This window comes from Haliaeetus leucocephalus, unplaced genomic scaffold (genome assembly GCF_000737465.1).
Source record: "Haliaeetus leucocephalus isolate CR32 unplaced genomic scaffold, Haliaeetus_leucocephalus-4.0 Scaffold866, whole genome shotgun sequence".
Taxonomy (NCBI): Eukaryota; Metazoa; Chordata; class Aves; order Accipitriformes; family Accipitridae; genus Haliaeetus; species Haliaeetus leucocephalus.
Window position 1 is genome coordinate 4,196,237 of NW_010973302.1, and position 24,798 is coordinate 4,221,034.

A 24,798-nucleotide genomic window follows, 5' to 3' on the forward strand; every position below is an offset into this window, starting at 1 on the left:
CCCGCCGCACCAGGCGCCCCAACAGCGCCTCAGGGCGGCAGGAGGGCAAACGCGGCCCTGCGGTCAAGCTGCCCGGCCTGCTGGTGTTACACGGGGCCGGGGGGGTGTCGGGGTGGAAGGGACCTTCAAAGGTCACCTAGTCCAAGCTCCCTGCCACTGGCAGGGACGTCTTCCACTCGATCAGGTCGCTCAAAGACCCGTCGAACCTGGCCTTGAACGTTTCCAGGGATGGGGCATCCACCACCTCTCTGGGCAACCTGTTCCCATGCCTCACCACCCTCATCGTAAAACATTTCTTCCTTATATCTAGCCTGAATCTCCCCTCTTTTACTTTAAAACCACTGCCCCTCGTCCCATCGCAACAAGTCCCACCAAAAAGTCTGTCCCCAACCACTGTCACGAACAACGAGGCTTGAGCCGAACCACCGGGGCAGCTCCCGTTGCGTGGCATAGTCTGGTTCTTCAAACACATTTCCAGGAAGAAGCAAAAAAGAAAATTGCCTTTTAAGCTTTAAATAAGGTCAGCCATCGTAAGAAAGCAGTAGCCACTCAAACTTAGAAAAGCAGTATCCACCCAGAACTATGTATGAACAAATAAGATCTCAGTTAAGCCAGCCACAGAGATGAGGTAGCTGTGTTCAAGCAACATTTCATCAAGACATAAATTAAACAGTGCTGTGGTGCATTATCTGTGCACCCTCGCCAGGTTTGTTTCAGCAATACCCTGCATTTCAATGAAGAAAAATCAAGAAGTGAAAAACTTTCAAAATTCTGCCAATATTCAAGACCAATTAAGTAGGAGTTGCTTTGACATCAGTCCTGATACAAAAAAAACAAAACAAAACCAAAAAAAATCCCCCCAAAAACCCAAACCAACAACCCAAAACAACAGAAGCTTGAAGATTATCAAAAGATAATCAAGAGGCAGGAACACAGTTCATGCCAGTCAACACAGCTTTATAAAAAATACCACATTATCACACAAACTAATTTATATACACATTTTTTAGCAAGATTCCATACTCGGAAAGGTAATTTAAGTATTTATTTCTTCTGTCCTGGTCAGCTTCCTGATAAAAACTGGCATTCTGACATCTGTAAAACATGTTAAGTACCTTTCAAAAAATAGTCCAGAAGTAGCTGGAATAGACTCACGGCCTCCTGCGCACGTTCCCAGAGCAGCTCCCCAGAAAGAGGGTGGTAAAACTGGCGCAGCACAGTGCTGCGGCTGGCGATTCGGAGCACAGTCTGGCATCGACCCTGACAACAACATCGAGGTAAGGGAAACCAGCACCAGCGAAGTGCTGAAGGATAAGGCACAGAACGATCTGGACTGCTCGGTATTCAACCACGGCAGCAAAATGCTTCTTCAACACAGCCGACTGGGATCCAGCTTTCTCCAGGCACAGTTCTGTACATGCATTTTTATTTTTTAATGACAACCTTGCATATTTTACTTTATTTGAGGCACAAAGCATGCTACACCTTGAAGGTGGCAGTAAGGAAGAGCAGAGGGCAGGGGAGCAACAGTGCATCCACAGCGTAGTTTACACAATGTAGATCTCTTCTCCACTGCATGAAGAATAAGAAACGTTATTCCATCATTCAATGTTCTCATGTTCTTCAATTCTTCAAGGGAACTTTATTGGAGATTCAATATCAAGACAACCATTCTGTCATTAAAGGCTACAGGGAAAAAAGAAATTACATGTACGCTCTAAACCACCTTTGCAACATGCTGGTATCAAGCAGGGGAATGCTTTCCTGCACTTTAAAAGAAATACTTGTTTTGAGAATTACGCATAGAACAAGTTACTCTCTTTTCAGTGCATGCAAAAATGCATGGCGTGAAGGAAGACACTTTATTAAGAAATACCCAAGTAGAAAAGACCCTTCAAAGTTTGAGCCACAGGAAGAGATAAATTTGGTATCATAGAAACAAAACTTTAAGAGACCTAGAAGTGAACAGTTAAGATGCACAGAATGCACCCGAGCTCATGCCAAACTAGGCTAGGAGTTAAATTCAGTGACAAATAATGTTCCCTAACAAAAGTGAATTTTATACTATGTAAAGTGCTGATACGCAAGTCAGTACCTAGGCATTTTATTGGCATGTCTCAAAAATACTCTTCTAAATTCAGTTACAAACTGGCTGTTAAAAAAAAAAAAAAGCCAAAAACGTAACTTTTTCAAAAGTAGAGTTTGCTGCAGGTTAAGTTGTTAACCCTTTGGACATTAGAAGTCTTCTCTCGTTTTATCACTTCTGACATTCCTTGCACATACAAAGTATTTTGAATACTATACCTAAAAATGCACCACGTCCACAAAAGCAGCTATGCAGGTTCCATCAGGGTATTTCCCCCTACATAGGATGTAACTAGCTCAGGACATTCACCCCCAAGTCAAGCCCCGTATAAGACATTTGTACAGAAGCATCATGGGAGAGCAGCCACGGGTTCTTCACCTACCAAGTCTGCTACTGAGCCATTTCATTGCTCCCAGCACTGCAAAGCCGACCTGAGAAAAAGGAGGAGAGGAGCCGACACAGTTCTGCTTCTTTATCACCTCTGACCATACTCTTGATTTCCTCCTCACCACATTTTAAGAGGATGTGTCACATTAGGTCTCCTATTGCCTACAAAATGTTACAAGCACCTTCAGCTAACTGAGAAGTAGAAAATGCAGTTATTTTGAAGGAATTGAGCAGATTGGAGATGTACCTCCTTGACCACAAGCACTTTTTCAGGCTTTAGCTTCTAACCATTATTACTTCTCCATTAATTTAGAAGCCAAATGATATTTAGAGGTTAGTCTTCCAATACCTCAAACTCTTATCAGAAATAAAAACATTGAGGACTATGAACATGAAAATAAACAACTTTCCTAGTGCTGTATTTGCTCTCTCTAGCAGCCTTTAGATCAAGTCCAGCAGCTCTCTAGTAATACGTGCTTATTAATCTCAATACACAAGTAACAAAGGATGAAGACGAGACAAGCCTACATCAAAGGCTCCCAGGGTACAATATCTGCTAGCAATTCAAGTCCCCCTTCTCAGCCTTTTCAACGCATCCACGCAGGAACATTTTACATGGCGAAACTCTAAGGCATCACTGTGCAGATTAATTCTGCTATGCAGTCCCCAGCCTGATACCCTGGCCAATATGCTCAGTCCTGGGGAACCCCACGACTAAAGAGCCTTTTCAGCATTTAAAGACGCTAAGCAAATCTCCCGACCAGCTTGCCAACCCTGAATGAAGCAAGAGAAGGTTCCAGGTAAAACTATTCTTTAAGTTCCCAGTTGAACCAGGACATTTGCTATAAAATATGTGTGCACCCACAGATTTTCCGCAACCTTTCAGTATTTCACTGAAAGTTCAACAGATCAACCTTTGCTAGACACAAAGCAGCAAGGGGTGGGCCAGCTGAAGGGGGACGGGACTGCTATCCAAGCCGTGCCAGACCCTGCTTGCATATCAAAGCGTGTAAGTAATTACTGCACACACATGCCACTTACCTCAGTAAGACTTACGAGCACCAAGACAGCTTATTTCACCCGCCTATCCCAAACAAACATCAGCCTTAAGATACATAAAAATTAGCGAACAGAGCAGGGAACCCATTTAACCTCACAACAGTGAATGTTAGTCATCTGCAGCTTGGACTATCAACAAATTTCAATTATCACAGCCTCCGTGTTATTTGAACACAAGCAGCATTATGGTCCCCTTTTGAGACTCCTACTCAGTTACGAAACAGATCAACTGGTCAGTGTGACTTTTCCTTTTAAGACCAAAACTCAAAAACCCCAGGCGAAGGGGCTGCATTGCAAGCACGCATCCTGCGAGATCCACCTGCACCCAGGAACACCATGTAAGGGTAATGCCACTTAAAAGACAGGATTACATTGTAACTTCAGTTTTGTGATTTTTTAGCTCACTGTCAGTAATTCTACCCCATTTTCCATTAAGCAAAACATGTGACAGTTACCTCTAAACATTTATTTAGATCTATGTACATAGTATCATTACGGAAGGTATGCATCATGCAACCAAGGAAATCACAGAAGTCTCATAAACAATATAAATTTGACTACTCTCTTACAAAGATGTGAATCACTAGGTTATCAAATCTCTCAGGTATAAATATTATGAGGTAAGCAATACTTAAGATGAGGCACTTAAACAATAACCCAAAAGGTAATTAGTGTACAAAATTATAAACAGGAACAGTTATTCATATTGCCCTCCATTATATTTAAAAATGATTTATATTCTATATACAGTGTGTTACATGCCTTACACGCCCCACTGAAGCAAAACATTATGGAAGTATGAAAGAAACCAAGCCGTCATCACATGCCATTGACTAGAATACAGGCAGATGAGTATCCTGGAGTATGCAGTGATACAGTGAGAAAAAAAAAAGTGCCTCTCAGAATGAATGTTTTTCTAGACAATCCCCAGTTTTCTGTTTGGAGAAAATATCTATGCTAACAGAAAGTTAACTTGGTATTAACATACAAATCTGCCAAGCCAGAAGAAAACCACCCTACTGTGTTCAAGGAAGGAATGCCAATTAGGACAGGATTTAAGCCTTAGTGGGATTTATGGTAATTAGAAATGTAACAAATTTAACTTTACAAAGAAATTAATTATGCCAATTAAAACACTTAGCAAGTTTTACTGAGAATTTATACAGTATTATATGTATATGGTGCTGATCAATGCCCGATTTATTAAAATTACTTAGGGCACACTTCCAAGAAAATTTACCGAAGTAGTACAGGAATTCCAATTAAGAAGTAAAATTAGTATTTGCAATAAACATTTCTTTATCAAGATCCAGAGAGAGGAAAAACACCCAACAAAAGTAGTAAGGAATTTACGTTCAGGTGGGGTGCACAAACATCCAAATAACTGCACAGCTTGCTAGAGTCTGCCTGGGAAACGAGGTCAATATTTTCTAATATTAAAACAAACCTCCACATTCAGATAACTCAAGAATTCTCAGTGCCAAACAGCTCGCATCAGCATTCCATTTCCAACAAATCTGCACATTAATGGAATGGTAACTTTAAATATGCTTCCTCCCCCTACGCTTTTTGAGGTGGGGAGGGAAATGGAAATTTCCAAAACAGGTGAAGTTATTCCTATCTGAAAAGTATCTGTCTTTCATGGGAACAATGATCCTAAGTTCACTTGGTCTTGTAATAAAGCAGCTCGGATTTTATTTTTAGATGGCCTCTGAAGGCCATCTATGTTTCACTTATATTTGACACTACAAACTCTCTGAACAAATGCAAACTACATTATGTCTTCTGTTTCTAAAGATAAGCCAGTTGAGTTTTGAAGTTTAAATGGAACAAAGGAAGACCAGTTACTAGAATAACAAAATTAAACTTGGCAAAAGTAATGAATTTTATTTACAAATACATGTACGAGGATTACAACAGAAACACGCTAGGGAAACTCCATCTCAACAAAAGCAATGATTTATTGGTAATGGCATTAAATGAAACAGATTGACAGTCTCTGGTTATGGTCAAGCAATTATCCAGGAGTTGTAGATAAAAGTGAAGATCTCTGATTGTGTTAAGGCCTTCCAGTGTCTTTTGCGTCCTAGTGGCTCTCTCCTTTTTTGCCAACTACCTGATAAGAGAAAAAAACAGAAATAATGTTTAACCAAAAAAGTCCTGCCAAGTATTTTTTAAAGTAAGTCTCAAAATAAACAAGTGCAACTGAATTTTCAACAAAGTTAATGCATATAAGCATGCATTATTGTAGCACTTGCAGAAGCTGTGAATCCCTCTACAGGGTTAAGAGGGATACGAACCACACAAGAAACCTTATCTTTACTACTTATACAGACAGCAAAGCATCAGTCTCATTTTGGGAAAAGTTAGAAGACAGTAACTGCAACAGAACAGACCACACTTAAAAGTTTGTTATTGTCCTGGTTTCAACTGGGATGGAGCTAACTGTCTTCCTAGTAGCTGGTACAGTGCTGTGTTTTGGGTTCAGTATGAGAAGAATGTTGATAACACACTGATGTTTTCAGTTGTCCCTAATAATGTTTAGACTAAGTCAAGGATTTTTCAGCTTCTCATGCCCAGCCTGCGAGAAGGCTGGAGGGACACAAGAAGTTGGGAGGGGGCACAGCCAGGGCAGCGACCCAAACTGGCCAAAGGGGTATTCCATACCATGTGACATCATGCCCAGTATATAAACTGGGGGGAGTGGGGTTGGGGGGATCACTGTTCGGGAACTAACTAGGCATCAGTCAGTAGGTGGTGAGCAATTGCACTGTGCATCACTTGTATATTCCAATTCTTTTATCATTATTATTATTTTTATTTTATTATTGTTATCATCATTATTAGTTTCTTCCTTTCTGTTCTATTAAACTGTTCTCATCTCAACCCATAAGTTTTACTTTTTTTTTTTTTCCTATTCTCTCCCCCATCCTACTGCAGGGGGTGGCGGAGGGGCCGGGGCAGGGAATGAGTGAGCAGCTGCTTGGTGCTTAATTGCTGGCTGCGGTTAAACCACAACAGTTATATACCAAGCATTCAACCTTAATACACTATATAAAATATTGTAGTGGGAAGAGAACCACTGGGTGCTCAAATAGAAGTTTTTCATTTCCCTTGGCATCCTTGCCATCTACCTAACTGAGAACATTTATCTTATAATGCAGCTCAAACCTATAAAGAAATCTGGAAGTCACCTGATTTTCAGTTATTCTTTGTCAAAACATTATTCCTTACCAAGTCTCCTTCTATCTCCAATTCTGCAAACTCCACCTGGAATCAGAGTCAGCTTAGTGCTTCCCTTTTCAGAAAAGATCACCACTGCCACCAGACTTTGGTGAGTTGATTTGCCAGCCAACAGCAAGTGCAACTCCAGCATTCTGTATATACTGCTGTGCAAGTATAAAGTTAGCGTAGTTCACTGCAGAAGGGTATCCAGTCCCCTTCCTTAAGATAACTGAACACAAAATCCTGAGAGCAGGAAACGATGCCATTTTAGTCACCTTTCTGAAAAGCTTCAGACATAATTCTAGTGCTCTTGCAGACCCTTGAAAAAATATCCATTTATAAGCCAAATCAAAATAAAAAGAAAATAAGTCTTAAAGTTTAAAACTTCAAACTGCAGGAGGGACTTTGGGCAAGGCACTGATTCCCAATTCATTTCCATCTAACTGGAGCAGCACTTATGGCTCTGATAAGGTGTCGTGAGAATTCACATGAACAGAGATTTGAAGATTACACTAATGAAGCATAGAATTTCCCACTACTACTCATAATAATGCTGAAAACGAAGAAGCAAACCTTTCTTGTATTCTAACCAATTGACTGCTATAGCAAATGTGTTAAGTATTAATTACCTCTGTAGTTAAGTGACAATATACCACACAAGATTCATACAGTCAATAGTGAACAACAGGACCAGGGGGAAGAAACAAAACAAACAAAAAACCCAAAACATCCACAGCCCTGAACTTGGGAATTCTCATGGACCCACTGGAAGTATTCTTCCTGATCCTTCTCCTTCTTTCATTTCTTGTCAGATTTCAAGAGGGAGAATTTTTCACTATGCAGCTGCTTTTGGTCAGCTGAGTCATCACTGTCACAAAGTAATTGATATCTACTGATGAAAAGTACTTTTAAAGACCATTTTCACCTCCAAGGAACCCTTGACCAGGAGCATTTCACCAAGCTGTAAATTCAACCTAAGGCTTAAGGTCAGGAAAATTCCAATTTGACAACATGAGGAAAGAAGAAAAAAAATCAGAAGCCACATCACTTGCATTAAGATCCAATTAATCAAGTTAAAAAAAAAGTTAAACTTGTCAAGAAGCAATATTTATTCTTTGTGTGTTTCCAAAGCACCAAACTGTGTTCGCACACAGATTAAGGAAAAAAAATTAAAAAAAAAGAAAAAAGAAAAAACACAGTTAAAAGATTAAAGATTAGATGTTAGCAAGTGTGGAACATGAATTAAAAATATTGCTATACCAGTCTGAGGCAGAAATTGACAACTCGCCCATATGTATTATCTGTGAAAATCAATCACACTGATGTGGATATTTTGTCATCACAGGTCAAACCCCCATTTTCTGACCATCCCACTCCACCTTCCCAAAAGGAAATGGGCTATTTAAACCAAACAATTGTCATTATTCCTTTCTCAGAAGTAGATCCGTTTTCCTTCCTTTTACAGAAAAAACTGCCATCTAGTGCATTCTAAGGTAGTGGTTACAGCCTGTAACTCCTGCACAAAAGATGTCGGGTTTGGAGCTAGCTTTTCTTCAATTGTTTGGCTTTTTCCCAAGCATCAGTCCAGAGCCTGACAGTGACAAAAACACAACCAACTCTATGGTTCATTACCAAGAGGAGGACTGAAAACACTTTATTACTGAACCTTCTGGAGCAGAGTTGGTTTTGTTTGTTTTAAATATATATAAAGAGGTTGAGCAAGTAAAATTAGTAGGATGCTGTTGGAGAGCCCTAATCAGGCCACATATGTACAAACACTCACCAACTCTTCACTGTGTCTTCCCTGAGCAGGTGCCCAGTGCCACCAGAGGGACAATAAAGAGTAGTACTTTCCAGCCCATTCTGGCTTGCCTACTACTTATGGAAGGGTCACAACAAAGAAAAACACTAAGCTCCACTAAGACACTAAAAAAAGTCAAGTCTTGATAGAGCATTTCACAAGCTGCATCTCAAACAGCTTTACAAAATTCAATACAGGCTGAAAAATTAATTACAGAAAATGATTTGTAAAAGTACTGTATGGTATGCCTTTAGAATGTCAAGTTCAGGATAACAGTGGGACACAAATTTGGTAAGACTGAAAGGTAAAGAGAAGTGTTTAAGGTAAGATTTGGAGCAGGGAGTGGAGGGGAAAGATGAGTTGATGAGTCAGAAGGTAGAGAAGGCTTTTCCTGATGGTAGAAGGTGCAGAGAAGGTGGCTCTTGTACCAGTGCTGAGATTGTGGAAAGGGTGAAAGAGATGCTAGATGAGCAGAGGGAGCAAGGAAGGGAGTAGTGCAAGACCACTTCAATCTTATTATTACTTTTTAATTTCTTCTGCCTTTTTAGTTCTTTAGAAATGGGAAGTTAAGCTGAAAAACAAACAAACAAGATGTTACAAGAAAAAAAAGCAGCAGCATGTAGTGCAAATAAGCAGTTCTGAGTAGAAAGAAAGCCTTTTTGAGAGGGGACAAAAAAAAATATCCCACAACCTGTCAATATTCATCTACGCCCCAACCTCAAAACTGAACAGCAGTATGTTTTATTCATTAATACCAGAAATAAACAAGAACTATATTGGACATCAACAGTTGCATGCTCTTCCAAAAATAAAGGTATGTTTACAAGTTCATCACAAGATTCACAGGAACCTACCTAATTCTAAGCTATCAATCAATAGTAAAAAAACCACAAAACTTACACTTTTAGCTGTCTGCCCAACAAACTAGTCCAACTGAGCATCAGAAGCAAATAGCAAATGCAATCTACTACAACTCAAATGCAGTCTACTATAGTAGTTTGAATGATCATTTATGCCATAAGTCAGACCCTGTGTGGCCAAGAAACAGCAGCATAAACACTTTACTGTTAAGGATATTTTTTAAAACAAACATGCCTATAAATCAAGCTTTTCCAGAAGCATTTCAGAATATATTAAATACTTAGAGGAAGGGAATATTCATCCAGGTTCTCTGCTGTTGAGGGCCTCTTCATTTAAGCAAAGCAAACAGGTGTCTCCCCACTACTCTGTGCTTAACTCACTACACTGCAGTCAGTTTTAAGCAGAATTTTTTTCCGTCATGTCCCCCTTTTCCATCACTTCAAAGACTTCCCTCCTTCCCAGAGGGTAAAAATCAAGTTGTGCAAGGAGCAGGATACGTACAACATATTAAAACAAGTTTGAAAGCAGCTTTTATAACTTTACTCACTCAATCCAGCAATACCAACTACATGCAAGAAAATGAAAGACTTTTTTTTTTTTTTTTTTTTTACAGTGAGACCAGTTAATCACTGGAACAACCTCCACAGGGATGTTGCAGAGTCCCCATTGCTGGAGGTTTTCAAAATGCAGTTGGACAGGGTGCTAGATAATGTCATCTAGGCTGCTGCTTCCACGCAAGGTTGGATCAGGTGGTCTTCTGAGGTCCCTTCCAACCTGGGCTGTTGTGTGATTCTATATATGTCCAAACTAACGTGAGGCCAAAATCACTAACAAAGGACTGACTTAACTACACCTGCTTAGTACTTCTGTTATTTTTCAGAGTAGATGAATTCCAGCTTTCTATTTGATAGTATAAGTACTGGAAACAATTTATATTAAACACATGAACTGACTCCCTGATCAAGAAGAGATGATTCTTCTTACAGCCCTGCTGGTGTTAGCAGAGCACCACACAAGCAAACACAAGTATTCCTCAACTGCCTGCAGGACATGGGACCTGCAGTTATGCACCTTTAACAATTAACTGCTGAGCAGGAAGCTTCTGTAACTAAAAGCATGCGTTCAGACCCCACCCTAATTGGGAAGCAAAATACATTAGCCTGATCCTTAGCAGAAGTCATTCAAACCAATGTGTTGGTTTTATTTTTTACTTTGAAACTGAACATGCATAGATGTGATCAATCATAGAAACATGACTGGAATCACATTATGTCTACTTGCTAATTCAAGCCCTTCAAATAAGGTATTTAACAGATTCTTACAAACACTTCTCAAACTCAAGGAAAAAAAAGCATTCCCCATCTTGTTAATCTTATGACAATACTATTTTTATCATAATTAGATAAAAAATATGAACAGTAGAGACTGACTGAGATAAGGGAATGAGACAGATGAAAGCAGTGAGTAGTAGTAGTGTAGGTAACTACCCAAGGAGATGAAAAGAAAGATAAGGTTTCCCAGTTAATCTACAAACCTAAATATAATTAATGCCCAACGCTATATTAAGGTTTCATAACTGACAGGATCACTGGAAGAGAGGAAACAAAAGTTAAAATTCCTAAGAGCACTGCAACTCTGCCAGACTACACATCCCATTTGTTATGATGAAATATTTTAACAGCCCAATATTAAAACTACGTGTTCAGGAGGGAAAATAGGAATATTACATATAGTGTCTATGAGTATCTGAATTGAGACAAGATCAGCCACTTCATAACCCAGTAATGCCTGCTCCGCTATTTAAGGCCGTTCTGACCAGTTCCTTAACATCCTGACATTACCAGCACAATGCTAACACCATGGGACTGTCTTGTGCAGTTGTAGGTTTGCGCCCCCTCCCCTTCGATTTAAACAGATCTCACAAGACACAAAGGCACACTCCTTGACAGTGCCAAGGCGTTCACCTGCAAACTTTAAGGAAACCAAAATTGTTAACTGGCATAGTATTCACCAGGCCATGTAGCAGCTTCCAAGCATCCACAGTGCATCTAGAATGGAGAGACATCTGTAAATCCCCTCTAACTACAGTAGAGGGCTGAGATGCCTGGAGACCCACACTATTTTTAATGCTGTTAAAGGGTTGTGTGAGGGCATGTGTGAATTAAAAAACCCACTCCCTACACAAACACTGACTGGAGCTCAGACTGTTACAGCAGAGAGTTTCAGGCTAAGGTAGTACTTCAATACTGTGTCCAAACTAATGTTTTATCTATGCAACTTAAAATACTGTAGGGAACATGTTGTGCAGGCTCAGCACTAGTCTCAAATACACGTAACATTCTACAAAATACCTGAATTGCTTTATGGAGGTGCATCCCAATCAGGATTATCAATTTTAAAAATAAAATAAAATAAAAAAAAAAATCACTAGTTTAACAATCAGAAGCTCAGGTTTAAAGAGTGCACTTGTTGAAAGTAAATTTTCAGTACTTTTGAAAGCAAAAACTAATTCACATACTTTACAAAGAACTGAAAGTGAAACAGAGATCAAATACTGAGTCAGGGTCCCATCCCCCTCACAATACCAGAAAGTACTGCAGATTAATGATGTTAAAATAGTAGTTGCAAAACTCATTGCAGGGGATGCCCTAATACCATCAGTATTCACAAAAAAGCCGTACAAACCAAAAAATGCAAGCAGACTGTAAATCAATTAACGTATTTCTAGTTTTGGGAGAATTGGAAGTGCTACATTAGGGGGTCTAAAATTGATATCCAGTTAATTTTAGTACATTAGAACAACTGTTCCAGTGACTTCAAGTTTCACTGAAAGCGAGCAAATACCATTAAACTTCTATTTATTAACTTCATTATTACCTGCAAAGATACTAAGCTTTACATGTAGAAGATCAAGTTTTGGTGTTAAAAATTCCAAGTACGTGACATGTTGGTGAGTGTTAGCGTTTTTAACCTTCCAAAGTTATAGGGTTTTTGGATAATAAATTCTGTGGTGCTTTCAATGTTATTGGTTTGTAGGCAAGTGTTACAGCAGTATTTGCCCTTTCACAAAGGCTAAGTTTTAAAGCAGTTTATTTTAAAACAGACATATTATATTTTGAAGAAGCTGCAAGTCGCTTTAAAAGCTTCAATCCTTTCAAACCCATTTCACATTCTCAAAAAAAAAAAAAGAGTGCCTTATTGTTCAACACTAGCGTCTAAAGTCATACTGTAACAAGCTGTTTGCTTCATTTCCTCTTTAAAAAGCAGGTATGTTTATAAGACACCTTGTGACCAAATATTTTTCAGATCTCAAGCTTAATGTTGCCCAGTGAATAAAATTCTTCAAAGCATAAGTCAAGTCAATCACAAGGAGTCTAATTTGTACATGCAATTGCTTCTCTACTTCCTGAACATCAGAAAGCAAGTTTCAAAATCAAGACATAAATCTCACAGCTGTTAAAAAAACAACATTGTCTGTAGTGTATGTAACTTGACAGTCCCTCAAGTTTTCATATGTACATTCTTACCCCAAAATTTTTACAAAAGTTGGTGAACAAAAACTTGTAAGCAAGACCAAAGATCTGTAAGATAAAGTTACACATTTTCTTTTGGACGCCAAAACTACCTTAAGTTGTGGAATTGTAGTAACAACCAAGTGTATCTTTTCTGTCAACCTACTTTTGAGTAGGTTTAAAAGATTCAAAAGTGTTTTTAAGAAAGAGGACTCACTCGCTTGAAGTCATTCATATTTGTCGCTTGGACTGGAGTTCCAATAAATGTGAAGTATGTAATTCTTGTTGTCTCTTCATCACCATGATTGGATTGGACAAACAACTAAAGAAAAAAATCCCAAACACAAGAGTTAAGATAAACTGTCCATTAATACAAAAAAACTTAGGTGCCCAAGATTTTTGAACCAACCAAATTAACAGTTTTTCCAATTATAAAGGCCTCTGTAGCCTTTAGAGAAGCTATTGTCCTCTTATTTAAAATAATGATTATATAGAATGCCATTACTTTCCTGGTAGTTTGTTAAAAAACCCACACAGTTTGGACTTTCCCAGCTTCTACTTCCAACCTGAGACCACATTCAGCAAGCAAAACCAGGCTTTAAGAAGTCACAGTTCACTAGAATCTGACTGGAAATTAAGTTAAATATCAATTTAACTATGTTTGCTGAAGCCCCTAAGACTATTCACGTGTAGTTTACTACTATAGTTTCCATAATTACATGTTTTACAGCATGAATACTAGATCTTATCAAGCTATTTTAGGGTTTCAAACAAATCAAGCTTCTTTTGAAATATGAACTACAGAATTATTGCTGGAACCACTATACTTTTTAAAGTGGACAAGTGAAAGAACATTTTTTTTGCATGAAATAGTATTAGTAAGGAACTTGGAGTTATAAGAGCAATGAGGTGTTTGTGGATATTTCCACACTTTATTGTGAGCATGGAGAAAGGAGGAATGAGAAAGAAAGAAAGTAGTGGCATCAGAAGCAGAGGAAAGAAAGGAGGAGGACAACAGGTGGGCAAGGGATAGCATGCACCACACCCTTTCCACAAGCCATAGCCAGTATCTATGAAAATGCCCTTTCTGCCTCAGAAACTGCCTGTGCCAAATACTGGAGGGTATGCATCACTACCTGCTTGCCCCATACTAAAAAAATTTTTTGACGACACCAGATGCTTGCAAGTGCGTGATAAGCAAGATGGATTGCTGATCTAAACCAGCACATTCACCTCTGCAAGTGGCTTCCCTGAAGCTGGAAGACTATATTTTCCTATACAAACAAGATGTATGGAAGGTGAGGGTTGAAATGCTGAAGAAAGTACTCTTCTCACAGTAAGAAACAGAGACCATGTCAAGGACTGACTTTTGTTTAAGAGGTGAACTGCAATGTGTTCAAAGATTCTGTCTCAGTAATGATATGAAAAGTTCAACAAGTACAGAAAAAAAGTGCCTCTGAAGTAGCAGTAATGAAGAGAAGCACACAACAAACGGGGAAAAACAGATTTCCATATGCTGAATTATATGGATTAGAAACTACAGGGTATAGAATTAATAAACCAGGTAAGTTAAAACTAACAAACCTACCAGTGATACACATAAATGAAGTATAAACTTACTAATACTGACATGGAAGTGTTCAGTAAGTATTTCTGACTATACATGGCAGAAAAGCAGGACAATTTGTTACTTGGTAACCATTACACATGATGGAGCCCTGCTTTCCTGGAGATGGCTGAACACCTGCCTGCTGATGGGAAGTAGGGAATTAATTCCTTTTTTCTCACTTTTTTTTCTCACTTTCACTCTTCTGATTCTCCCCGCCATCCCACCTCGGGGGGGGGAACAAGCAAGCAGCTGCGTGGGGCTTAGTTGCTGGATGGGGTTAAACAACAGTGGTATGACAACTGCGCCTCCTCCAGTTCATTAGGAAACAAATGGAAGAATTTTATCTGCGGGACTACGTAAGCAAGCAGACCTTCATCACCTGCACCAAAAAGCCAAGTGGTGGACAAGATGACTGGCCATCTCATTTTCAGAAGTCTTAAATACAGAATCCAGGTTTAGCTAGGAAACTAGGGGAGTGCTACTGCAGTGTCCACATGCAAACAGTGCAAACAAGCAGAACATCTATTTAATCACCTTATCACTTGTCTAATGTTTGCACATCATCCTGTCTAAAGCTGACACAGGATTTTATTAAAGAACAAATACGGAACTTGTACTTGTCAGCACAGCTTTGTAGAATATAAGCCTCTGTGACTGATCTCCGTTTCATTTGGCAGAGGATAAAGTTGGTCACAAAGGTAACTCCACAGAAATAACAGACATGAAAAGGAGTTATTTAGGTTCACCTCCCATTATCTTTAAAATAATTGCTAGTAAAACATGGCTAAACATGAAAGTAGCCAACTGATCTAAAATGCAGTCCACAAATAGTAATTTAGAAATTTACCAGAAACCTTTTTAGAGAGGAAAAAGTGTGATAAAAAGATTGAGGGTGAATCAATGTTCTGGAGTTACTTGTAACTCATAAGCAGCTGGTGACTTCTGTGGCTGGCCCACTAAAATATAGCTTAATTCAATCAACTATAAGTCCATACATTTGCAAAAGTGTAATTCAGGCCACAAAAAGCATTTCCATAGAAAAGAATTCAGGGGTCATATTGGAAAAACAGTTCAACACAATACTGCAGGAAACGGGGCTAACGCAGTACCAGGATGATGCCAAGCATAACGCAATTCCAGCATCAATTTAGTCATCACACATATTGCACTAGAACATTTCTTTTCAAAATCTAAGAGGGGAATCCGCACCTGCATTTAGCAGTCAAAAACCCTATGTGAAATCTGTGGAAAGTCTCTTAAGCAAGAGAATTGGAGAGCTCATTAAAAGACAAAGGTGATTTGATTACAGCATTTAAGAACCCTCACAGAAAGCAGGTATTGAGTTTAAAGACATTACAAGTACTTCACTTGATACTCAGAGAAATCTGTCATTTCTGCAATCAGATTACTGAGGAACTGGATTCCTTGTCTCCTCAACTCTTCAAATGAAGACGCCGTGTTAGTAAAAACTCATGTTGTATTAAACAGCACACTACCTCATCAATGGGTGAAAGTAAACCTTAGGACAAAAGAGACATTGCATGCAGACAGCCTTGTCTCACCTTAAATTCCTGAAATACTTTTAGCATAAACACAAAGTATGCAATCAGCAGAGAGAAATTAAGGACATTTGCAATGAAATCAATAAACATGCACAGTGCTTTAAAAACCTATTAAGTTTTCAGACTGCACAGACCTCAGAACAGAAACTTTACTTACAGTTACACTGTTAACATTCTGAAATTTTACATAGCGAAGCTGGATAATACCATCTTCTTTAATATCATCTGGTGTCAGTTCCAGGGCTTGAGTTGGTTCACTTCTTTCTGCTTCTTCAAAATCCATAGATCGAGGAAGGTTGATAAAGATTTTTATGTACTTTGGACCTTGCCCTGTGTTAAAATATAGAAGTGGTATTCCATTGTTCAAATACATTTTCAAAACACTGATTGAGAAGCGCTCACTTATCACAGTCTCTAGACAGCACTCAAGGAAGGCAGAAGCTTCTACAGTTCTAGTGTCTTATCTGCCAATCCTACATCACCACCCTGGATACTGAAGGACATCCAAAGTTGCACTACTCGTCTATGTGTCAGATACAGAATTCCACAAAAAAATAAATCCAATAAAAAGTCTAAAAATAATAGTTTTGCTGTGTCATATAACACCTAAACATTTTATGTAATTTTATAATGTAAACTCACTTACCATAAAAACTAAACCGTACCTTTCAGTAGCTCTCACACGAATTCTTGAATTAAACATAAGTTTCTCTTTGCAGCATATCAAACTACAGTAAATATTTATATTTGCATCATACCCAATACCCACGCACAAGGTCAGTGAAAAATTAATGCGATAATTTGTTATGTAGTTCATTTACAACAAATCTACTGAAGCTGCTGTGGGATTCTCAGAAGGTAAAAGGTTCCAGGGACAACATTGTCATTTTTTAGAAAATTCAGCTAAACATGGGCAAAGCTTTAGTCTCAAAGATATGATTAAACTGACACTTCACTCACCATTATCTGGCCCCTGAAGTTTCATAGAATAAAGCTTGACAGGTTGACTAAAAGCTACAGTAATAAGCAGCTGTGGAGAAAAAAAAAAGTTGCTGTTGAACACTGGTTTCTTCATTCTTAAAAACAAACATAGCACAATAATTAACTACAAATAAGCCTGAGCTTTGAAATAAAATTAAGAACTTACCTTCACCATATTCCACACATGCACTAGTCTGTCACTTTAAAATGTCAGCAAACGCTACTCCATTTGGAATTTTTTCCATACATAAAGGGATGTGAAACTGGAAATGCTACAACCACCTTTTTATACTAATTTTACTTACATCCTACTACCATCTCCCACTCTTACTTACACTACCATAACATTGTAAAGTAGACAAGTTCTTAAAACAAATGCTTGCAGACTAGACCATCATTGAAAATATCTCACTTAAAAATATCTACTGTACCTGCTCATCACAGTCTGATTCCAAGTAGGTAGAGTCTTTACGTAAACAATTATCAAATCCATGCTCATCACTCTCATTAAGACATTCACAGCCGGCTTTATTGATAAATGGCATTAAATCCATCTGAAAGTAAAAGCAAGAGCATTGCTGAGTGCATGATAAGTGCACCATGAACTCATCTGGGATTAGTAAGCATTGGAATGAATGAAATTCTTCATTCAACAGATTAAAATAACAAGACACACAGAAAACCTCAGGGGTTTATATCAAAAGACATTACAAACACAAACTACGAATACTATAGTACTCAGATGCATTCAGTTCATAACTGAACAACATTTCTCCCCTCCATTCAAATCCTGCACCCCTGGAACACACACTTGCCATTTCAAGAATAAGAAACTGGGCACAGGGAGAATTTTCAGATATACTTTTGATAAACAAGACTACAGCATCGAAGTCACACCACAACACAAACTGACATTAGACTGGAGCTATGATCAACTTAACAGGGAAAAAAAAACCAAACCAAACCACCCAGATATGGGCCTCCCCAAAAATATACTACATATTGCAGAACACGTTGAAAGACCACCACTACAGTTCTTACCAGGCTTTATATGCAAAGCTAGTCTTATTTTACTTCTTTTTCAGCATTGTATACAAATTAACTTTATGAAACCTTTTCCCACTCCTTTTTCCATATACTTTGGCAAAAACACAGAACAGCAGAAAACAAAAGCAACACTATTCATGATGAACCAGTTTGGTTTACTGCTCAGCTCTTTTGTAAAGGGTCCAACTAAAAGTTTTAGCATATATACATTCTCAGACTAAAGCAGACTGCTATCCATGCTCCAAGCCATTTAAAAGGCGGTATTCTTGCAGAGGCAGAATAATCTGTGTCAATTTCCAGATAATCAGAATTTTTTGCCTGCGACTAAAGTAAACCAAATCCAATTGAAGCACAGTAAGTCAGGCTAAAAATCAAGTATTTCATATCTTAAGGCCTGAAGACAGAGCATCAACATCTCACACCATAACAGTACAAATTCAAGATCAGTGTACAGCCATAGAACAGTCCAGACCTAAGAAACTAAAGGAACTTTTAGGATAACGACCCAAAAATACCCTCCTTAAAGGCATCTACTAGGTCCCAAACAATAATATACCACTCTTGAAAAAAAGCACACACTAGCCTGAAAATTACTGCTTACAACAACTCAGGGTATAGCTTCATGGTACAAACAGAATCCAAAAACAGACTGCTGAGAGAATACAACCCTTTTCCTGTATGCCACTTCCCTTAGCTCTTGCAACAATGTTATTCTAAGCAAAAAATACTTATCCCCCTCCCAGCATCCAAATGAAGGCTTAGCTTGCAACTCGCATGCTCAGTATATAGAAGGTAAGCAAAGAAAAGGAACACACAGCTGTGTGAGAGAATGAAGATACTTCCCTGGAGCCAAGAGCAGCCCAGTTTGGGTCAAGCATATCCTAAAATAGCATTTCAGCCTACCACTTACAGGTCAAATGGAATTCCTGCTTGGCTCATACAGTCCTGAACATAATCAGGACTTGATTCATAGGGGTAAGACACCACCTCCTACAAGATTAACTTTTAATACAAGGTGGTGTGTTCATCTCAAAACCAATCTAATTAAGCAGACCTGAAGTTGTTACTTGAATGATTTTCAGTGTGTTTAGGGCTCCAAAGCTAACAAGCTGAACCTTTGTCTTTTGACATCTCCATAGTTTGACAGAGGATTTCACAGTAATTAAAAATGTAAGTGTTCACATATAAAGTGAAGTGCAATGCATGCCGTGGAACAGTTAGAAAGTAGCTGAACTGCTAGAAATTCAAGTGACCTGCACTGTTGCAGTTCATTTAAGTGAGAAATACTCAGCTGGATTTGCACCCTGCTTACATTTGCCTGATAGGATAGAGCTAGCTATGATTTTAAAATACTTAACCTCCAAAAAACTTGGTTTTGCATTTAACAGCATAATTCTGGGTTCTACAGATACTCATCACAGCAAAGTTTAACATATTAGATTCACCAATGCAAAGTAACATGCACACTACAGCAACTAGCTAAGCACTGAACTGTGACACATGATTTAGGCAAAATGTAATACACCACATAACTAACTGTGTTTATACTTTTGGTAGAACAATAGACAATCTCATTTAAGGAGTAATATTACACCAAGGATTGCTTGGAGAATACCACCTAAGACGACAGCTCTAGGAAAGTGTTTTGTCACATTAGAGTTCTCATTTACATGTGTTTGTTAGTACAGCTGTCAGACAGGCTTATGATTTGCAAGGCACAATTGCCTTGAGGTAACATGAAAACACGCAGAACATGGCGAAAATAATTTCCTGAGAGCACCAATATTTCTAAGCGGATTGCTCCCTTACTGAAATTCTAGCCAAAAAAATCAAGTATCCCTACAAAGTTCTGATTTACCTAGGAGACATGGGCAAATTATGCAATGATAAAAAAGAAATCTGTTCATGAATACCAATTTTTAAATTCTTCATAAGTACATGTAACATCAAATTTTAGTTATGAGAGATTTTGATGCAAGGTTTAAAAACCATTCAGTTTGAGAACACGTATTTAGAAACGTTCACTTTTCTTTTTTACAAATTACTAAAAAAAGTTACAAGTTATTACTTTACATTATCTGTGAATGCTTGATCAGCAATTACTGGAGTGATATGCAGTACCCCTACAGAAGTGAAACAATACACATTAAGCATTAAATTGAAAGGAAATTCACAATCAGCAAGAAGTCTTGTATGCTACTCAGACCAGGCACATAATCTTTTCCTGTGATATATTTTTTACTTTATATACTTTTATATCCTTGTCATTCTTTTACAGGCAAGAAGAAATCTAAAGAGAACACTTTGTAGTACCATCCACTTCTGCAAACATTAGCAATTAGGCAGAAGAAAATATATCATGAGATACCGTTTATCTAACAATACCCTCCCAAAGGCATCCTATTTTCAGGGCAAGCTGCTATAGAGGAAGATGGAGCTGAACTGTTACGAAGGTTAATTCCTTTGACAGCAGAATCTCTCCTTTTTTTTTTTTTTTTTAAAGAGATGAAATAAAGAGGATTAAAGAAAGGGTAAGGAGCAAGAAGAAAAAAGGAAAACCCCAAATGAACCTACCACCACATAAACAACAGAGAGGTTTTCTTAAGGAACAACTAGAGCAACTTCTCAATGTTTTTGACAACCATGTTTAACAATGTCTTTTCCTATGGACATTTTTACACTTTAAAAAACGTTTTGGGAAGACAGATTGGGATGTCTGAGAAGAAGAAAGAAGCAGAATAAGGAGCTGCAGCAAAAAGCTCATCATAAAACATTAGATCCATTATTCAATGAATGACTAAGGGCTATGCATGGAGATTTTTCTTAAAACATTTTATAATTCTATAACCATACTTACTAAATATGTACATGTTAGTTTTTTATTTTGTCTGAAAAAGGAAACCCAGACAAGTGATCTTCTCAAAGCCATGGGGAAATTGCAGTTTTGCCTAAAGTACCACTATTTGACTTAGAGTATGTTTAGAAAGCAAGAGATACTTTTTTTTTTTAAACATTCAAGCTATGCAAACATTAAAAAAAAATTATCTTAAGAGATGCATACATATCCTTTTGGGATATCTGTATCTTCACTGTTTCCAGGATCATTCTCCAGGTGCTGTTTAATTTTTTCTTCTAAACCTACAGCATCTGCTCCTTGATATTGGTCGATTCGCACTTTGTTTCGGAAAAACAGAAATGTCGGCGTTGCTGATATATTATTGGTAGCAGCTGTTCCCTACAATGCATAAATTAGTTACAAGTGTTACCTAACAGAGTATTACCAATATTAGACAGAAACATTAGCTTGCTTCACCTAGATAAGAATGCACACACTAGATATTTAACAAGCTACATCACCTCAAACATCACAAACAGTATTTGTTGTTTTATAAACAGCTTTAACTCAGACAACAATTTTAAGTTAATTTAAATTCTTCAGATCCTCCTAATCCTTTACATATTTGGGCATTCTTTGAACAGACTTCACATTGTCAGTAGATTTGTTGGTACACCATAAAAATCATTACTCATTTGCTTTCAAAAGTGGAGGACGGCTTAATTTAACACTTATTTTACAAGCTTTCTTTACACCTGCATTCCTTCCTCTCCCAAGCCACATTCCTGCGCACCCAGGAATTGCAGCCTGCTGCTGTAGAAGGTGAATTCCATTTGATTTCTACCTGTATTCATACCTGTCATGCACCCACAGTAGTTTTTCCAAAACTTTCCTTAATTTAGTGTCATTTGCAAACATTGTTACCACTTTGATGTTCATCTCTCTCCATTATAATTTGTAGTAATTCAAGACACTTCCTTTCAACATACTATTGTTAATTTTTGTTAACAACCCTTAAGTCAATCAACAGCTCACCTGCAACACTGTTGTCTGTTAAAAACAGTTGAGTAGTACTTGAGAGGAATCTAGTCCCACTAATCATATCAGTATATTGCAGTTTTCATTTTGCTCAATAATTACACCAATATTTGTTTCGAAAGACTTACTCTTTTTAATTCATACTAGTGCTATCTTCCACATTTAGCGGTGTTATCTAAATAGTACAAGCAGCAGGAACTGTTAAAACTGACTGTACGCTGCTTAAATGAAGGACATCACAGGGGTAACTGCAAGAATGCTTTTCTAAATAAAAGTGTTGTTTGTTCACGTCTTTGTGCATATCCTAATTTTGGAGAATTTCACAATATGGCTATTTGTGATTCACCAAGCGTGTCGACAGCCACAGGACACTACTCTCAGTCTACTGTCTGAACAGTCTTTCTTCAAGTTTCCCATTCACGACATTATCACGACATCTGCTCTTTGTCTTACAACCAAAAATATGGTTTTGAATACCAACCTGGCATTGATGCACATCTACTTCCAAAAAAGTTGCCTGGGGATATTTGTTACTCAGAGCATTGAAAGCCGGGGCTATCCTTAAGCAAGGGCCACATCTGTGAAAACAACATACAGTTTAATTTAACTCAACCTTTTGTTTGAAAAATGTCTGCCCCAAATAGAATTAGCACATTCATGTTCTTACTGATATCCTTGGTATATGTAAAAATAACCTTCCTACCTGGCTGACAGATGGTGAGCAATCCTGGTGATACAATTAAGAATGACATTGAGAAACATATCATGAAGTGTTAATTCCCACTTCCTCAGACAGCTTCAATGTCACATGATTAGCTTCACCTATCAATTAATACTAACTTCCTATTTTCCATCTAATGGGTTTAGCTCCGGCATCTTTTACCGCAAGCTAAAGTCCTGCTAACTAAAGTGACATAAGGGAGGGCAAAGAGTTGCGTTCTTTTCCTGAAATGGCAAACACCACTTTTATCCGAAAATTAGTACTAGCACTCCATGTTACATCCTGTGAAAAAATAGTATCTATAGCAATATCTGTGTATGACTTGAAATATTTAACAGTAATAATGTATCAAACCCTTGGCAATAATCATAGCATTCTTACTACAATAAATCTCACTTAATACAACTGTAACCAGTTACTACCATACTTATTTGACCCTGGTAACACAGACCTGACTTCTGCTGACTTAACTGTATCACCTTGGCTGAAAATATGTATTTGTTAATTATGATACCTTTGCTGGCATATATGAAGTGTACAGACGCAACTATTCCTCCATACGGATAGTCTCACAACTCAATTTGCTGTGAAAGAAGCAATTAAAAAGCAAAACACCAAAAAACACCCCAACCCAACCAGTAGAAACTCCCTCCAACAGCATATCAGCATAGGCTGTAGCTAAACCAGAGAGCTCTGTCAATGTGAATCTGCCAAGACACATAGCTGTAAAACAGCACAGATGAGATCCGCTTCACCTTTTCTATTCTCTCTTGACAGAGAGGGTATGGATCCATAGCAGCATAGCAAGGCGAACTCACAGATATTTATACACTAAGACATCAATCCATTAACGTTACTGGAACCTAATAATATATTGGGTAGTCTGTAACCAAAACATTTTCCTGGGCACACATGTACGCAGTATTACTGAGATCACCAACACCTCTACAGTTATGGATGAAGTGGACTTACCTAAAAAAAACCCAACAAACCCGAACCCCATAACTTAAGCAGCAGCAATCAGACATCAGATGCATGTATATGAATGCTTTTCTCAGTACCCATTCAGACACCCAGCTAGTGACCTTGTGGCCTCTTCCAAGTATAACATCTTTCACCATCTCTTTCATATCACACCTGAAGTCTTTCGAGCTCCAAACAGCCATTGGAAGTGGAATGGTTCAACTGCACATTTAAATAGGTGGTAGAAAGATGAAAAAAAAAGAAAGAGCGTAGGCACTAAAAGCTAGGACTTTGACAATAATGAGGTGCACTTTGAAGCCCAAGACCCCCAACACCATCACTATTCTCCCTACCCTCCCACAGATTACTGTGAATAACTGAATTGTTGTGATTTCCTTTGGTCACCAATTCATCCAGATTACACCAACCACACCTGTACTTCAAATCCCCACTGAGTATGGGAAAAAAGACTTGCCCCGGGCAAAAAGGATGAGGATCCAGCTAAGTTTTATGGAGGCAGGAGATGGTTTTAACAGAAATCAAGCAAGATGCAGTTGTCTCTGCCCTCTGTTAACAGTGGCTTCCTGACCTGCAACCAGATTTTAAGCCAGCATAGCGTCTGATCTCCTCAGAGCACCTGAAGAATGACAAGTTCAGAGGGCAGGGGAAGCTGGCTCGGCTGCAAAAAAAAGTGAATTTAACCCCAGAAATAGGAAATACCATCCCGATGCTGTGACTGTATTGATATGCTAGAGACAGGGAGTGTCACTAACGCTAAAAAACAATTAGCTCACAGCTCTGACCCCCCCCGCAGCTGGCTAGTGACCAAAATGATACAGCATTTTGCCAGCTAACTGCACTTCTCAAGTCCGAAGCCTTGCCTCGCCTCAAAATAATAAAGAAAAAAAAACCCCACCAAAATCCCCTCAAGGCCCCCAGCGGTCCTCTCGCTCCCGGCCAGCCTCCTCACTCCCAGACCGGGCCCGGAGCGGCAAGGCCGGCTGACGGGGCCGTGAGGAGACGCCTCCCGGTAGGGTCAGGCCCAGCTCCCGCTCTCCGCCGCCTCAGCGGGAACGAGGCCGCGGCGGGGGAGGACTCGGGGGCAGGGGC

General features: G+C 38.6%; 1 protein-coding gene across 1 annotated transcript in view; it reads right to left on the reverse strand.

Annotated features, from left to right (window-relative positions):
* Nucleotides 1-5,481: 5,481 nt before the first annotated feature.
* Nucleotides 5,482-24,798, reverse strand: part of TXNL1 (thioredoxin-like 1) — a 25,669-nt gene continuing 6,352 nt past the window's right edge. The window contains exons 2-8 of the mRNA XM_010583083.1: nucleotides 22,486-22,582; nucleotides 21,192-21,365; nucleotides 17,515-17,637; nucleotides 17,063-17,132; nucleotides 16,260-16,432; nucleotides 13,149-13,253; nucleotides 5,482-5,648 (exon numbers count right to left, since the gene is read on the reverse strand). Of these exons, the coding sequence (XP_010581385.1) occupies nucleotides 5,619-5,648; nucleotides 13,149-13,253; nucleotides 16,260-16,432; nucleotides 17,063-17,132; nucleotides 17,515-17,637; nucleotides 21,192-21,365; nucleotides 22,486-22,582 (772 nt within the window). The 3' untranslated portion in view covers nucleotides 5,482-5,618. The remainder of the gene's footprint in view (nucleotides 5,649-13,148; nucleotides 13,254-16,259; nucleotides 16,433-17,062; nucleotides 17,133-17,514; nucleotides 17,638-21,191; nucleotides 21,366-22,485; nucleotides 22,583-24,798) is intronic.